Below are 16559 nucleotides of genomic sequence, written 5' to 3'. Positions count from 1 at the left end.
TGCCAAAAAAAAAAAAAAAAAAAGACAAAATCAGTGATAAAATGAAAGCAAAGTGATTTAATAATAAATTAAATTGGAGTGATTTACCAAATAAATCGGAGTGATTAAATGCTTACCTTTGTGCCAAATATGCCTGTGTTATTGAACACAGAACTAACTTCTGTACAATCCACAAACAAAGCTCGGTATGGATCAACACTGAGTATTTGAAAAGTCGTCTGAAACAAAAGAAATGTGTGATAGACGAACTAATAAATTTTGTACTCAGAAGAGAATCGAAAAGTTAAATGATGAATGAGTTAATAACGGGCTTCGGAATGTCATCCTCAACATCGTTTGAGAATTTGACAGTAATTGTTGGCTTGACGATATATCGTAAGGCCAATAATAAAATTACCCAACCAAAAATGTTGTTAGGGCTTCTGCTAAAGTAAAGGCACTCTTTAACCCTATTTGAGCAGAATACATAACAACTAGTCAGGTACCAGTAGGCAGTAGGCATAGAGTACACAATAAATACTTGATTGAAGACTCGGTAACTTTGTGAAAGTCCATTTTAACTTTTGGGATGTATGGAAAACGAAAATTTACAACGTAAATAATTATGTCTACGTACATTTTTCCGCCTCTCAATCAATTCCTTGATTTGTAGAACTATATTGAAATAACCTGCAGCCAGGTTCCATCTGGACCAAGAGAAATGATAACTGAGTGAGAACAGCGCCAGGCAATAATACACGTGGAACTCCATGACTAAATGCTTGCTGGTGAGATTTGGCATGAATATGAATGCATCGTACGATGGGAAAATATCGATACCACCCTGCTTCAGGATCTGAAAATTGAAAGAAAAACAAATCAAATTGAATCCTGAAAATCAATAGAATGGAATATGAAATTCTTTCTACAATAAGCATAGAGCACAATACAATAATGCCATAAACCTGAGCTGTTTCCTCCTCAGTCGACACAAACTTCAACTATTCAGCTGAAGTTTTAGACGAGGAGGATTCAGCTCTAGGTTTCATGTGCTTGTGAGAGAATTGTCATAGTATCTAAATAAAAAACATCTACCAACATCTACATCTAATAAGCTTTTAGAGCTAAAAATCCTCCTCTAAATTTGAGCGAAATACTCGTAACTAAAGTTTTTGTACACGTGCAATATTTGGTCTTCAACCTTCTTATGGAACCAATCATTTTTGCCCTTTCCTCTAGTGGGGTATGATTTATTTTTACTGCTGCCAATGTCGTCTAAATATACCTGTAAGAGTTTTGGTTAATTTTACCAAGTACCTGGTCATCAGTTTTAATAATAAGCAAACAATATCTAATACTTGAGTAACGATACTTATTACTTACGCGGATTAGTTTCACTGGATCCATGTAAATACCGACCATGTCTTGTAAAACAGCACTGGTTGCATTTTGTAACTGGTTCAAACACACTTCTGAACCCTGGGGAAAAATAAGTGCCTGGTCACTTCATCAGGAAATTTGCAGCAGGGCTTTTCAAACTATTGGCAGGCATAGTGGGACTTTTTAGTAGAAAGAACGGTAAAACCCCCCTTACTAAAAACTTTAGCGGTATGACGTTAAACCGTTTTGGGAAAAAGGTGCAATATTTACCTACAATGAGTTAGGTACATCTCCAATACCTTATTATTAAGAAGAAAAATGATACAATACAAAAATACCTACTGTAACTTATTTTGGATAGAATAAATTTAAAACTGTGATTTATTTTTATATATAGATAAATTTAATACTGTCACTTACTTTGATGATAAACTCAACTATAATCGTAGCCGCTGTGATGCTCAACAGAACGCTATCTTCACCCTCTGGTCTCAATTCCCAACTCTGATAGGGAATATTAATGAATCTGGAACACGTTAGTCCATACGCCCCCATCTTACCAGACCGGAATGTGATGAACTCAAAACAAAGGTAAGTAAGTAATTGAAAAAATAATATATGTCAATCTTTTATTAGACTATTGATTTGCCAACCGACACAGTATACATCGGACACAAATGTTATAGTTCATGGAATAATATGACCTCCGGGTCCACACTAGCGTAATGTAACATGTAATGTAATCGCGAGCGTGGTACAGTACCATTCGCGGGCTCAGCGCTCGCGTGTGTTCACCAAGTGCTCCATTCTCCAAGGTTATCGTAGTGCTCGCTTCGATGTTCAGAAACCCGTCCACACTTGTGTAACACGTCTGTATCAAATATCAAAGAAGATCACCAGAAAACCGACAACATCATGGATCCGGGGCGAGCGTTCGGCGAGCATTCACTTGAGTCCTTCCACCCCGTCCACACTAGTCAATTTTGATACATGTAAGGCGCTCGCGTTAACATGTTCACGTTACATTACGTATGTGTGGACCCGGCATTTAGTCAACTCCGAGCATTTGAAAACAACAACATAATTAATTCCATGACTGGAACTCTAAAATTTCGTGGCCTATTTCGCTCACCTGCTTTTCTTCATTGAACTTGATGTCATAAATGTAATCCTTGGTCCAACATTGTTTGCCAGAGTCCCAGCGAGCAATACTAGGCGGCTCAAACCAGAGAACATTGTCAGGAACTCTGGAAAGAATCGAACAAACCGAGTTCTATATTTTGCCTCTATTTTTTTCTTTTTAGATTGTATGTCCTTTTATTGTGGAATAATTCTCGAACGCTTTATCCGTTTTATAAGGATCTCCGAAAATAATCGAAATAAACCAACAAACTTCCAAGTTCAAAGTATCTCTGTGATTTTTCACTTAGTTTATCTGTTTGTTTGTACTGCGATAACTGAAAAAGTTTATCCCACTTGGATTTTGACGAAAATGTTCAAAACATCAAGGAAAGAAATTTGCTTATTTGTCCCATTGGGACCACAATAGTTCCCTGAGTGAGGCCTACTGAACCACTAATATTATTCGACCATGGATTCCACACTTACGATATCTGAACGAATGCTAACTTCTCTAGTTGAGCATTCTGAGTAGCTGCTCCGCTATCTGAAGTATCTTCCTCATCTGATTCCTGTTTCTGAGCATCTGAAGTGTCAAATGCTTCCTGATAATCTTCCATCTGAAGTGAATGAGGTCCGTTAACTGAAAATAATAATAATCATAATAATAAGATTAAAACTATTATCTACTGCTGGATATTGATTATTATTTAATTTTTCTATAAGATTAAAACTAATTTTAGTAAATCTTTCTTTACTAACCCACCAGTCGTGCAGGATTTTAGCGCCAGCGTCCTCTAAGACCCTATTATAGCTACTGCACAAAATCCAACTGGTGTTAGAGCCAAGAGCGAAACATCTTTTAAAAAAAATAGCCTATATTTATTCCTAATTTTGGTCTGGACTGGGCTAAATAGGATTTTTAATTTGTTAAATAGCTTTGTTACTCCGAGTTCTGTTTCTACTTACAAATTGTCATAATACTTTGATCAGGAAGGGTGACAGGTTGATGGGGCTGTTTTATGAATTCCAAATGGAACACGCCTCCTAGTATAACATGGCGTCTCATATTGACATCATTTTCCATTACATCTGGAGCCAAAGTTCTACGCATCTCTTCTAGGAGGTCGTCTGAAAATATAGAAAATAGAGATTATCATATACGAAGGATTCCAAGTCATTTAATAATGTCTCTACTCCAGGACAAAGGGCTCTTCATTAATTCTTTCCGTGACTTCCATCCCGTGATTGGTTTAATCAGTCTTAATCCAATAGAATTTAGATTATTATTTATTAGTGCTAATGCTAAAAGTTTGCGGGCAGCACAGCATTACTAAGAGCGGGGTAAATCTGAATTGAGATCAATCTAGGATTGAGCTAATAATTAATACCTAGTTCAATCCAGAATTGAAGCCAACTCCGACTTCGAAAACGCGGTCTAAATACATCCTTGGATTTTCCCTCAATTTTGGTACATCCTTTCATTCTGACACTGCCACTTTTTAGCTGAAGTATTTTAATTTAATATTTTTGAATCTTAATGAACTTTTACCTTATGAAAACAGAAATTACCTTCAAGTTGTTTGATAATAAGGTCAGGACATTTCCTCATGCCACAAACTTCTTGTTCCAAATCATCTTCCTCTGAATAGGTAACCACGGGAGGTTTAATTTCCATAGGTTCTCTATCAGACAGATTGTTGTGATCTTCACTTTCAGACCCTTCATCCTCGTTTTCCTAAGAAATTGAACACAAAAATCAGTATCAGTAGGGGTCGAGAGGATTGAACACATTACTTAAATGCCTTCAGGCACACTCCGTTTGTGAAAGGTCTAGGTTTACCTTGGGATCAATTTAAATTGAAGAAAAAAACCATTTACAGAACTTATCTACAATTAGCTTAAAATCACATAAAAAATGGCGATCGCAGTGGTGACTGGAATTTTTTTTAAGTCTTTCTGGATTTGGTACCAGGACCGGAAGTAAATTTCTGACCCGAGAAAATAAGTGCATTCCGGGAGGTTTTTGGAAGTAAAGAGGCAACTCTTTTACTGGTGAAATTATAGGATAGAAATCTTACTCTCTCGGTTCTTTCAGGTGATATATTTGTTTCGTCAACTTTGACAATTCTCTGGGCATCCATACGTTGTCTCCATTCTTTTTCAAACTCCGCAATCAGTTTGTCCTGCTCTCTTTCAAAATTTTTCTTCTCCGTCCACAGGTATTTGCAGAAATCGTAGAGATCTGCGCAAAAAAAATAAGTGAAATACTTAACAATAGTCCAAATCTAGAAAGAAAAAGAGTTATTTTTAAGGAATTTGTAACGGCTTTATTTACCTAATTCCATGACATCTGATAAGGGCTTTATGTTTATCTAATTCCATGACATGTGGTAATGGCTTCATTGACCTAATGTCACACTGTCACAGCTTTATTAATGACATGACATCTGGTATCAGCTTATTTACCTAATTCCATGACATCTGATAACGGCTTTATTTACTTTTTTACTTAAGTTATATATAGTTACGAGTAGGTTTTTATATCCCGACTCGGAGTTTCGTCTATTTCATAGACATTTTCAAGGGAAATTTACCTAATTTCATGACGTCTGGTAACGGTTTAGGATCCCACGTGGTACTAGTGTCAGAGTAATGGTCATACTTGAGACGCAAGCAACGTATGGTGATGGCAGTGTATTGTAACTTCTCAGGAACGGTGATCACAACTCCACATTCAGGAAAATCGATGACGGGTAACGATCTGAAATCAAATGATTTTGTTAAAACCAATCGATGTCTTACAATATTTGAAGAGAAGGATAATAATTTAATGTATAAAATGGAAGATATAACTTAGTGAAAGAATTAATAAAAAGATTCCTTTACCCAGCATTTCATAACGACCATGATGACATCAACGAATTGTCCTTTCGACCAACAAAAAAGAGGACTAAGCGACATTTAGTCTTAGCCGACAGTATAAATAAGGTACCTAACTAAATTAAATAAATAGTTTATTGCAGCAAAAACCTACTTACTTGTCACTTGAGGCCATTTTCGGTAGGTCAATAATCGTCCATAGATGTAACGAGAAATACTCGTTAGAATTATGATACTTGTATGTTTCCAGAGTAATGGCGGACATGTTCTTGCGAATATTTTGTAACGTCAGATATGTCTCGTTGTCGAGCGAAGTTTGCAGTTCGTTGCGAAAACATTGTCGTACCTGGAACAAATATCTAGTGGTTCAGTGACCTGTGGAACGCACCCGAAAAATGGCCTCTACGAAATCTCCAAAGACCCAACCGAGTACATTGTCCTACTTCCTTTTCTTGTTCTTCATCTTTATTTTTTCCCCGTTCCAACGGGGTTAGCATCTGTCGTCATCCTCGTTAGATCAGTTCAAGGCTGATATGTTTTGAGGCTGACACTGATTCTAATCCGCGCTACTGATTATTATTAAAAAATAAAATGTACCATGTTTTAATTTTCAAAAAGAAAAAGACCAAGTACAAGCAGATTGTTGAAGACTACTTGTTCGTTCCATTTTCGGTTGAAACCCTCGAGCCATGGTCTGAAAGCACGAAGAAATTTACCAAGGATATCGGAAGGCGACTCATTGAGAGGTCCGGAGATCGAAGAGCCGCTGCATTTCTCACGCAGAGAATATCTCTTGCGATTCAGCGTGGGAACTCTGGAGCGGCTATGGGAACACTGCCAATAGGCTCGTCGTTAGTTGAGATGTTTTATATATTGAGTTGATTGTTTTAAATACATATTTTTCTTACCATTTTCTTTTCACTTACGTGTTTCCAGTTATTGACCGTACTCGGGGAAGAATTCAGGGGATTGTCAATCAATGAATCTAAAGTACTCAGCATCTGAAATGGATCACATAAACAACAATCGAAAAAGACATTTAAATAACACAATTTGTTCTTGTTGAATTTCCATTTTATTTCCTTGTTGATTAAGCAGGTTCATAAAACAAGAATCGAACATCTTTGAAGTGGTTGAGTGAAAGAACTCCCTGTAGGAAACCCCTGTCACAAGAAATAAAAGTCGGATAGAATCGGGAATAATCTCCTATTACAATTCTATCGTGTTTCTAAACCAATTTATTACACTACTTAATCCTAGCTGATATTTCACATACTCACATCCATTATCAAAGACCAAGTAACTGTTTCCTCATCATATTTCCACTTGGAAAGGAACAAATGCATATCCGAACTGCTACATATCTCGGGTAAATGAGCTTCATTCATATAACTGGATAACTGAAACAAAATATGAAAATTGCCATGTATTGAAGAAGTTGGTGTCACCAATACAGCTTGAGTTGGAATCTGGGAATGCTAGGTAACAAATGTTTGTTTTGTCTTCTTCAGTTAGGGGTTCATACTCGCCTGAACCATCTAATTCTGTTGGATATATTGCCTGTAAATACAATAAAAATCACAAATGAACAAATAGAAAAATCAATGAAAATGTTTTTGCATTATCTAAATAAGTATGTGTGCTAGAAGACCAAGTGCAGTATCTGAGAATATAGTTTAACAAACACTTTAACATTGTAGACCCAGTTCATATGAAACAACCTAATATACTAAGAGATAAGGCGTTAACCTCGCCTAGTGGTTGCCTTCCACTCAAGAGTCTATTATTATTATTATTATTATTATTATTATTATTATTATTATTACAGACGGAGTTGGCGTTTTTCGTCAGCCTCTCAATCCACCCTTGGGTAACTGCTTTTAGGCTGACATGTGGTTTCGGCCACGAGTGGATGCCCTTCGCACTCAACCTTCGTTATTTCTATAGCAAGGGAAATTTAAGGCTGGTATACTACCTACTTAAATCCCCCGAGCCAGACTAGTTGATCATATTCCTTGAATAATAATAAAAGAACGACTGTTTTAAATAGAGAAAAAATTCTCACCTTGAAAGGATTGATATCTTTCATCAACGGCATAGATTTGGTTTGAATATATCTCTCCAGGGGGTAGAGAAAGCTCTCGGTTAATTCTAAGATATGCTGCTTGAAGAGGGTCATTTGAGCTTGCATTGGCCTCTGGGTTTTGGTCAGTTTCTTGAAGAAGCCCTTGTCTTTCTGTAGGAGAGGTTTGTATTGGGTATAGAAACCTGGTGTGGAGTCCATCAGTCTGTTGGATGAATATTTCTTTAATTTGGTATTACCTGGAAGAAAAAAAGTTAATAAAAAAACTAAAGTTAACTTGACGTTTACATAAAAGAGCGGTATTACCTATTTAGAAAATAATGAAATTTCACCAATATAAACAGAAAAAAATCTGTCCTTTTACTTGATGAGCTCAGATATTGACCAAACAACCATGGACCTGAGAGAAAAATCGGACTGAAACTACATCACTTTCAGAAGTTACTCTTTAATAGACGCCCTTGGTCACTGCAACCTGGTTAGATCTTTTGTGACTGGCTTTCTTCTATTTTATCTTTCTTCTCTCTTCTTTTTTATGATGATAAGACCTCAGCACATACAGTTCCTTCTATCCAACCTCTTAAAAAACTGCATGTTCCTGGAAACACTCAAGTGTTGGTATCTTACTTTTTGAAAGTATCCTCGGGGCTGAGTGTCATCTTTGACTTGTCTGAAGTGAACAAAACCATAGAAGTACTCCGAGGAGGCTTGTAAATTGACGGGACTTCTTGCATTATACCTGAGGAAAAAAATTGAAAACGACATAAATAAATAATCATAATAATTAGTGAAGAAAAAAAAAAAAGGCTGTCAGCAAACAAGTTGTACTGTGGAAGACTTTTCTACAATACATTTCAGATCAAGTCCCCTAGAATCCTAGAGTATGTTTCAATACCATGAACCAAAAACCTGACCTGTTCATATAAACTAGTATGAGTATGTGTGCGTGTGTGTATGTATGTGTGTGTGTGTGTGTGTGTATGTATGTGTGTGTGTGTGTGTGTGTATGTATGTGTGTGTGTGTGTGTGTGTATGTATGTGTGTGTGGTGTGATGGGTGTGTGTGTGATGGATGGGTGGTGTGTGTCTGTGTGTGCGTGCAATACATCAGTTATTGCTTAATCTTATTTTGATTCGTTCAAATAGATCAAGTGTAGATGTAATTATTAAAAAAAAAAAAAATTCTATTGGTAACATGATCAATACTTGATCATAAGTCATAAACGATAGTAATATGTACTCACAAAACTATCATTTCTATTGGTAACATAATCAATAATTGATCATAAGTCATAAACGATCGTAAGGTACTCACAAAACTATCATTTCTATTTGTAACATCGATGTCAAGCTTCAGTTTAAACAATTCTCTCATGATATTGATGGACACTAGCAGTTGAGTTTCCCTTAGTTCATGTTCTTGCTGTAATTTCTCCGCTCTTAGTCTTTTAGCTTTGGCCTCTTCAATTTTCTGCTTCCTTCTTTCTTGTTCTTCGCGCTGTCTGAAATCAAAGAGAGAAAAAAAAAAAAAAAAATGGAATTATAATAAAAGGAAAGAAAAGAGTAATTTCAATCATGTTAATTATGCGTGTTTTTAAAACAAATGTCGTGTTTTGATTTCATTATACTAGTTACGCTAAATTTCACAACTTGACTTGGACTCGAACCACCAACCTCCAGATCTGTGCTCACCACTGAGATGAATAAAAATAATGTTTCTTACCGACTTAATTCCAATTCCTCTGCCCGTAACTTTTCCAATTCTTCTTTTGTTTTCACTTTTGGTTTCTTCGATTTTTTCTGTAAAAATATTTGGACCAAAATAAATTGAGCTGCACCGAAGGGATTGAAAATTATTTATCTACTTACCCTAGTAAAGATTTTTTTTTATGAATAATTAGGTAGATACCTAATTAATTAGTTATCTAGACTAGATCAACCCAGACACTAAAAGTCTAACGTATAACAAATTCCCTACAACTTTATGAAAATGCGATCTCCTCAAAACCAAATACCTAGATAACAAAAAAAGAAATCAACCCACCATGTTTCTCAAATACTGAAAACACAACTGATATAAGAACTTAAAAATAAATATTTCAAGACAGAATCTGTTTGTACTAAGTATTCTAAGACATACACTGTTGTACAATTTCGCAATAGTATATCTGCTATTTCTTACCGGAGGTGCCATGCTACTATTTTCGCGTGACTTTCAAAATCGTTCCCCTTTTTCGTGCAAATTATTTTTGAAAACTTATTAAAACTAATTTATTGACACACGGTAGAGCTTAGCATCTTCAGTTTTAAGATCACGACTGCTTAACCTATCTATGTTGCCATGGAAACTTACACTTTATTAGATCGAACTTTTTATGCATTTTCATAGTGAAAAGTTCCGTTAGACGCGATGCTGATGTGTGAAATGCTTGTACAGACTCAAGCTTAGGAAATGTTTGTACTTAGGTATGTAAAAATGGAGGGAAATTAAAGATGGTAAATTTGGCACATCCACTGAACGGAACGTGTATAGCACATTGCATAAACACACGAGTTGTAGGGCGTTCGGCCCATTTCCTTATTTCGGATACAGGAAAATTGTGCACAAATTTAGGTACATGGAAAAATAAATAAAAACCAAGTTTAATGGTTCTACCGGTTCAATCCCTTTAGTTTTCACAAAATTGCAAGCTAAAATAAACTTATTTAGGAATAATAATAAAAAAAAGTCAATTTTCAAAATAGTTTTAATTGACGAAATTGCTCAGGCCATTCTCCGAAAATTGATTTCAAATTTTCATTATAATTTTTGAGATGAATGGAATGTTTTCTATCTCTTTAATGTCAAATTTGACCCGTAAGACTGCAGATTCATTGGATGCGTTTCTAGTCTTACCACATTGCGCGTTATTTTTATTCGGAAGCAATTCTTCTCTTTTAATTACCACTTTAAGTCACGAAAACACGTAACTTTACATTTGGTGCTCTTTAGGAAAATGACCTGATAGTCAATTCCCAGCATTTGATACCAACCACAGTTGGTGCTCTTTTGCTCATTTTCGGAGAATGGCCCCGAATTTTTCTCAAAAAAGAAATTTCGTCTTTTCTTCATAAAATTTATTCATATCAAAACATAAAACTTTTACACTGATCAGGTTTCGTATAAATCAACAATTGTCTCCGCTCCTCAAGGAGCATCACTCCAAACCATCAACATCTTTGAGAAAGCTCTGCGTATCGAGAGGCAAAGCGTTTCTTATATCACAAATACAATCTTTCAGTTTCCTATGTACACTTTCTTTCCGAGCGTTTGTCTCGTTGGAGAAGATCTCCTTCAGTTTGTTCTGAATGTTCATGATCATGTCGATCAGTTCCACTTCCTTCTTGTCCTTTACCCACACTTTGAAATCCTGAAATGTCGAAAGAAAGGAAATATCGTAAATTTTATAGGCGAAGGAAGGAAAAAATGGGGGTTTTCCACTGTAAGCTGACACCTGGATCTAACTCAACTCAGACGGATTTAAATTTTCAAAGGAAGAGGAAAGCCCTAAAAATTGAAAATAGCTTTCAATATTTCGATAATTTTCAAGTTACCTTTAAAGCAGACCTATTTAAAGAAACAGGATTACTCCTACAGTAGAAACACCATCATAAAAGAATTTAGCTATAAAAAGGGCTTACAATGAAATACACACAACTCCTCTTCTTCTTCCTAGCCTTTTCCTCCTTAAATAGGGTCGGGTCGGCGTACACCACTTAATTATATAAAATATAATTAATTTTTTTGACGTTTTGAGTTCCAAAAACCCTTTACCTCTTCGGATAATTTTTCCAGATGCAATTCCGTCAGCTTCTGCTGAATATCCTTCAACTTTTGATCGTACCATCCAATGAAATTGGGCGATTTGAAGAATCGCTTGTACAAGTTGAGCCAATCGCCTTTGATTTTGGACGTGAGCAGATCGGGTAATGACAGGAGGAATTCTTCCTGATCAAATGGATTAGGACGTGGTGACTGAAACAGGCAAAGGTTCGACCGATTATGAAGGAATTCGTTATATGAGAGAACTAAAATCTTGTTACAAATGTCGCACCTCGATTAATCTTTGCCACGAAAGATCTACTCAGGTCGCAGTGACATAGGATTGTCAGTGGTCCTACTTTTATGGATCTTCTTCTTCTTTTCCTTCGCCTTTTCCCGTGTACAGACCTGCCTCGGTGGTGTAGTGGTCAAGACGCTCGCCTGGTAATCAGGAGGGCGTGGGTTCGATCCCAGCCGAGGTATGGAATTTTATCCTCATTTATTTGAGAATTTGACCACATAATAATGGAGCTCTAAGGGTTAGGTGGTAGAGAACGCCTAAGGCGTTAACCTCGCCTAGTGGTTGCCTTCCACTCAAGAGTCTATTATTATTATTAAAGAATTTTTAAAGTTAAAGTAATACAGTATTACAAAACCCCCACAAATTTATTATTACGACCGTATTTTTTATTATTTTCTACAAGTTCGACCATGCCTCAGGATGAACTAGCGGAATTCCGCAGCGAAGCGACGGAATTCGACTAGTTATTCATAGAATAAGTAGTGAGTGTATTTTATTTTGCAGGTATTATATTCAGTTTCCTGACTAAAGGCTTGTATCGGTCTCTACCTAAACCTCTCAATATAACTCTATATCATACCTTGGTTGTCACATTGCTGTCTTCTGTTCTGGTGAGGTAAGTGAATGAACATAATTGTATTGAGGACCTTAGCCAGGATTTTGTCTAGGGGGTGGGCAAGAGTCCAAACAGTGATGTACCGGGGGGTGCGTTCCAAATTTTCGGAGTCTGGCCTACAAAAGCAGGGGGCCGGGCCCCTATAAATACGGCCTTGTAATTTTATCTGCTCCACTTAGACACTTATGTGTATTGTTGTATGTTTCCTCTCATCATTCATAAATAATAGACAGTAGGTTACATGATTGGCTTTCATACTAATATTTCAACGGGTTAATTTCGTGTTCTCGTGTTGACCGAGCACCTAAATGGAAAGTATTGTGTCTCTTATCGCCCATCTGATGAGGGACATACTACGGGATGGGCATGCTACGATACAGACCACTCGCGTCTAATGTAGCGTCTAACATCGGTGAAACACTCATCTTCCAAAAGTTCTAAACACATAAAAACGAAAAAAAAAAATCAATACCTATTGAATCTCTTCTTCTGTTGTTTTGTCCCTCAGCTATTTTTTTTCTCACCACCCCCACAAAGAAAAAAAAAACCCTTTTCCAAAAAAAAAAAAAAAAAAAAAAAAAAAAAAAAAAATCACTAACTAGCATAAATATTAAAAATAACCCGACAGTCTGTTGATGTAGAGAAATCTTAAATCATGCAGGTAATACACTCTTCAACTCCCTGTAGAAAGACAGATCCTAACTAACTCCCTATCCATAGGGAGTTAGGATCCTACTGATTGACTAAATACTTGAATAGAGTGCGGAAAACATTGGTTCTTTTTTTACAACTCACTCGCTCTTTACATATATCTGTAACGTGAAGGGTAATTACCTGAAACATGTTTGTCCAGGTGAATGATATGTGGCCAATGTTGCAAGGTCTTGGTGAAGAAAGGATTGGTGACGCCCAGAATGGCAGGAGGAACTGTGGTGGTTTTGGAAGTGTAGTCTTTGAAGTCGCTGTCATGAATGGTAAAGTAGGGCCGGTACTCGGCGAAGTAGATCAGAGGGTTGATCAAACTGAAAACAAAACAAGTTCATTTTAAGTAATTTATTTGAATTTAATACATTTCATAAAAAAGCTATTCAACAGTTTTAAGTACAGCTTGATTGCAGATCTCGGCTTCCCATAGTTTATTTTTTTTTTTTAAATTTATTTAGACTTTCTTCTTTTTCTTCGCCTTTTCCCGTGTACAAACGGGGTCCGCGTTTTTCGCCAGCCATTCAATCAGCCCTATTTAGTGTGATTGCTTTGGGCTAACATTTGGTTTTGGCTACAAATTTTAGGAGTGGATGCCCTTCGCGCTCAACCTTGGCTATTTTTTGTTTAAAAAACAGGGGATTAAAAAAAAAAAAAAAAAAAAAAAAATCCCCCCTAAAAAAAAAAAAAAAAAAAAAAAAAAAAAAAAAAAAAAATCAGTGACACCAGAAATCAAGTAATTTCAACAAGCTGGCTACTTACTTTTATAATATTTAAATCTATTGTATACCTACTTAATTCTACTGTTACTGAGATAAATAAGCACTTTCACAATGTACTTCGAGCTGAATCCTCCTCGTCTAAAACTTTAGCGTGATAGCAAAAGTTTGTGTCAACTGAGGAGGAAACAGCTCAGAGCCGTTTCCATCATAGGCATTCATTTCCATCATATTTTTCTCTTTTCCAACGTTTCCTTCTCTTCCAACATCCGATTTTCAGTGTTCATAGGCATTTCTTTTCTGTTGTATTCTCCAAGGGCATGCTACCTATCTTGACCTGGAGTTTTGAATATTTTTATTTTTATATTGAGATTTTTTGTGAAGTATGTTTCAGTTGATCAAGCTTAACAGAGAGGTTTGATAAATTATGTAGATCAAAATTGACACTGGGCCTGATGTCCAAAATTGTGTGGTTGTCTGTTATCCAGGATTAACGTTTTGCTATTCGGGACTTAACTTTTAAAAAGATCAAAAGGAGTGTGGTATTCAAAAAAAAAAAAAAAAAAAAAAAAAAAAAAAAAAAAAAAAAAACTTAAAAAACATTGGAAAATTATGACACTGGCCGACAGCAATTTTTTTTTTCTTTTTCAGGCACTATGAGGGTTCTTTCACTGTCACTTTTCGCAATCTCATTTGGGGTCGGCGTTACGCTCCTTTATCCTACCATTCCTACCTCTCCATACGCTTCTAACTAATGCTTCCTTCATTCTCCATTCCTTCTATTTCAAGTCTTCCTCAATCTCATCTCTCCACCTCGGTTTTGGTCTGGTTTGAGGGTCACTGATGACAAGAAACATTACTATGGGATCATATATATATCATTATATCATAAATGATAGTAATATGTACTCACAAAACTATCATTTCAGAGATAATCCTGATAACAACCTTTTTTTAGTCCCAAAAGATGAAACACCATCCCCTACCATTTCAGCAATGAAACACTATAATACCATGAACCAAAAACCTGACCTGTTCATATAAACTAGTATGAGTATGTGTGCGTGTGTGTATGTATGTGTGTGTGTGTGTGTGTATGTATGTGTGTGTGTGTGTGTGTGTATGTAGTAGAAGAAAAAGAAAAATTCCGTTGGTCCTCATTTTTCCTGCTCTATGACTTTAAAACATCACACAAGTAAGCGCAACTGATCTATTATATCATCGGTAGCATGTTGCAAATTATGTATGTATTTGGACTAGTACTTCTTTGCTTCATGTTGAAATAGCCAAGTACTAATAAATCATTTTTTATCCATGATACAGAGTGACTCGAGAATATACTGTAACTGCTAAGGTCTTATTTATCATACCGAAATCGAAGAGAGAAGGAAGACAGAGTTTTTTCACTACAATTTTTGCTAGGAATTTTGTCGCGAGATTTGTTCATTCGTCACATCACATGAAATAATTTTTAGCAGCCCTTTTTTATTACATCTGCTAAATTGTAGCTGGGAGTTTGTAGCAACCACTCATTTTTATGCATCGTTTTTTTTGAGCAAATAAAATTTAATGTTTTTTTTATGCACATTTTTTTTCACATGATATCCTTGTGAATTCGCTACATGCTCAATTCCTCTACTACGGTACTACCCCACAACAACTCCACCTACGTCGGGCCCTGCTCAGAGTACAGTATGTGCCATATGTTAATGCTTGAGTACCTCCTCAGCTCTGTCTTCCAATCTATGCTAAGAAAAATTTCACCCAAGTTTCCGGCAGTAGTTTAAGTTCTGGAACAACTCAAGCGTTTGGAAAATGATGTAACCCAGAAGAGATCTGTAGATAGCAGAGACAGGTGGAGCGGGTTATCTTACGATGTGTTTTAGTTTGTGCAAGTGCTTTGACCGAGTTGTGAGGTTTTTTCGTGTGTATACGTAGAATATCAGAATAGAATACACTCTTTGTTGTTTATCTTGTCGGAATAGAAATAAAATTGCCCCTTTACCCTAGCAGTCATAAAGGTCTCGTGTAGGTTAGGTATTTAAGAATTACAATACATAATGGAGGATCTTTTGACACATCACATCACATGAAATAATTTTTAGCAGCCCTTTTTTATTACATCTGCTAAATTGTAGCTGGGAGTTTGTAGCAACCACTCATTTTTACACATGATATCCTTGTGAATTCGCTACATCCTCAATTCCTCTACTACGGTACTACCCCACGACAACTCCACCTACGTCGGGCCCTGCTCAGAGTACAGTATGTGCCATATGTTAATGCTTGAGCACCTCCTCAGCTCTGTCTTCCAATCTATGCTAAGAAAAATTTCACCCAAGTTTCCGGCAGTAGTTTAAGTTCTGGAACAACTCAAGCGTTTGGAAAATGATGTAACCCAGAAGAGATCTGTAGATAGCAGAGACAGGTGGATCGGGTTATCTTACGATGTGTTTTAGTTTGTGCAAGTGCTTTGACCGAGTTGTGAGGTTTTTTTCGTGTGTATAAGTAGAATATCAGAATAGAATACACTCTTTGTTGTTTATCTTGTCGGAATAGAAATAAAATTGCCCCTTTACCCTAGCAGTCATAAAGGTCTCGTGTAGGTTAGGTATTTAAGAATTACAATACATAATGGAGGATCTTTTGACACAATAATGTCTAAAAAAAGCTTAGTTAGTTTGGACTTTTTTCTACTCTGAGCAATTGAATATTCCATGTTATATATTTTAACATAATTTTGTTGTGAACAATTTAAATTAAAAAGTATGTTGTTTTGAAGTAGATAATTTCGGTGTGAACAGGTTAAAGTGTCCTCTTTTGTAAGAGCTATGTGTTGAGTACCAAGGTACCACAGTGGATAACTTATTCTAAGGACATCATAATGACCAGATTGGATGACAGGTATGTTGATAAGTTTGTATCATCGATATAAAAAAGGAAAAGAAATAAGAGGTTTCCCAATCCCTTTTTTGC

At 36.2% G+C, this 16559-nt stretch overlaps 2 protein-coding genes across 2 annotated transcripts; both read right to left on the bottom strand.

The window, feature by feature from the left end:
* Window positions 1-100: 100 nt before the first annotated feature.
* On the bottom strand, window positions 101-9637 carry LOC108252806 (axonemal 84 kDa protein-like). The gene is made up of 16 exons (XM_026826124.1): window positions 9626-9637; window positions 8759-8941; window positions 6642-6761; window positions 6288-6362; window positions 5995-6195; window positions 5520-5707; window positions 5076-5242; window positions 4560-4723; window positions 4051-4216; window positions 3448-3609; window positions 2968-3121; window positions 2492-2606; window positions 1780-1938; window positions 1363-1458; window positions 617-835; window positions 101-218 (listed from the first exon to the last, which is right to left on the bottom strand). Exons 1-16 carry the CDS (start codon window positions 9635-9637, stop codon window positions 105-107), a joined length of 2295 nt encoding a protein of 764 aa, XP_026681925.1. The 3' UTR covers window positions 101-104.
* A 539-nt stretch (window positions 9638-10176) lies between these two features.
* LOC103512728 (protein DENND6A) lies at window positions 10177-14440 on the bottom strand. Its single transcript, XM_026826123.1, has 5 exons — window positions 14397-14440; window positions 12997-13184; window positions 12127-12210; window positions 11258-11511; window positions 10177-10853 (listed from the first exon to the last, which is right to left on the bottom strand). The coding sequence occupies exons 1-5, from the start codon at window positions 14438-14440 to the stop codon at window positions 10641-10643; spliced, it is 783 nt and encodes a 260-aa protein (XP_026681924.1). The 3' UTR covers window positions 10177-10640.
* Between the last annotated feature and the right edge of the window lie 2119 nt (window positions 14441-16559).

Source organism: Diaphorina citri, unplaced genomic scaffold (assembly GCF_000475195.1).
Source record: "Diaphorina citri unplaced genomic scaffold, Diaci psyllid genome assembly version 1.1 scaffold877, whole genome shotgun sequence".
NCBI classification, from domain to species: Eukaryota; Metazoa; Arthropoda; class Insecta; order Hemiptera; family Psyllidae; genus Diaphorina; species Diaphorina citri.
The sequence above is the reverse complement of the archived record's forward strand: the minus strand, read 5'-3'. Positions and strand labels throughout refer to the sequence as shown.

What these genes read in the sequence shown, in the direction of transcription:
- LOC108252806 (XM_026826124.1), bottom strand. An exon ending in AAAATGGCCTCAAGTGACAA is followed by an intron (nt 5,243 to 5,519) that starts GTAAGTAGGTTT and finishes ATTTGATTTCAG; the next exon opens with ATCGTTACCCGTCATCGATT. An exon ending in TCAAAGTATTATGACAATTT is followed by an intron (nt 3,122 to 3,447) that starts GTAAGTAGAAAC and finishes TATTATTTTCAG; the next exon opens with TTAACGGACCTCATTCACTT.
- LOC103512728 (XM_026826123.1), bottom strand. Translation starts at nt 14,440, where the DNA reads ATGTTTCTTGTCATCAGTGACCCTCAAACCAGACCAAAACCGAG. An exon ending in CCTGGACAAACATGTTTCAG is followed by an intron (nt 12,211 to 12,996) that starts GTAATTACCCTT and finishes CCCACCCCCTAG; the next exon opens with ACAAAATCCTGGCTAAGGTC. An exon ending in TGGAAAAATTATCCGAAGAG is followed by an intron (nt 10,854 to 11,257) that starts GTAAAGGGTTTT and finishes TCGACATTTCAG; the next exon opens with GATTTCAAAGTGTGGGTAAA.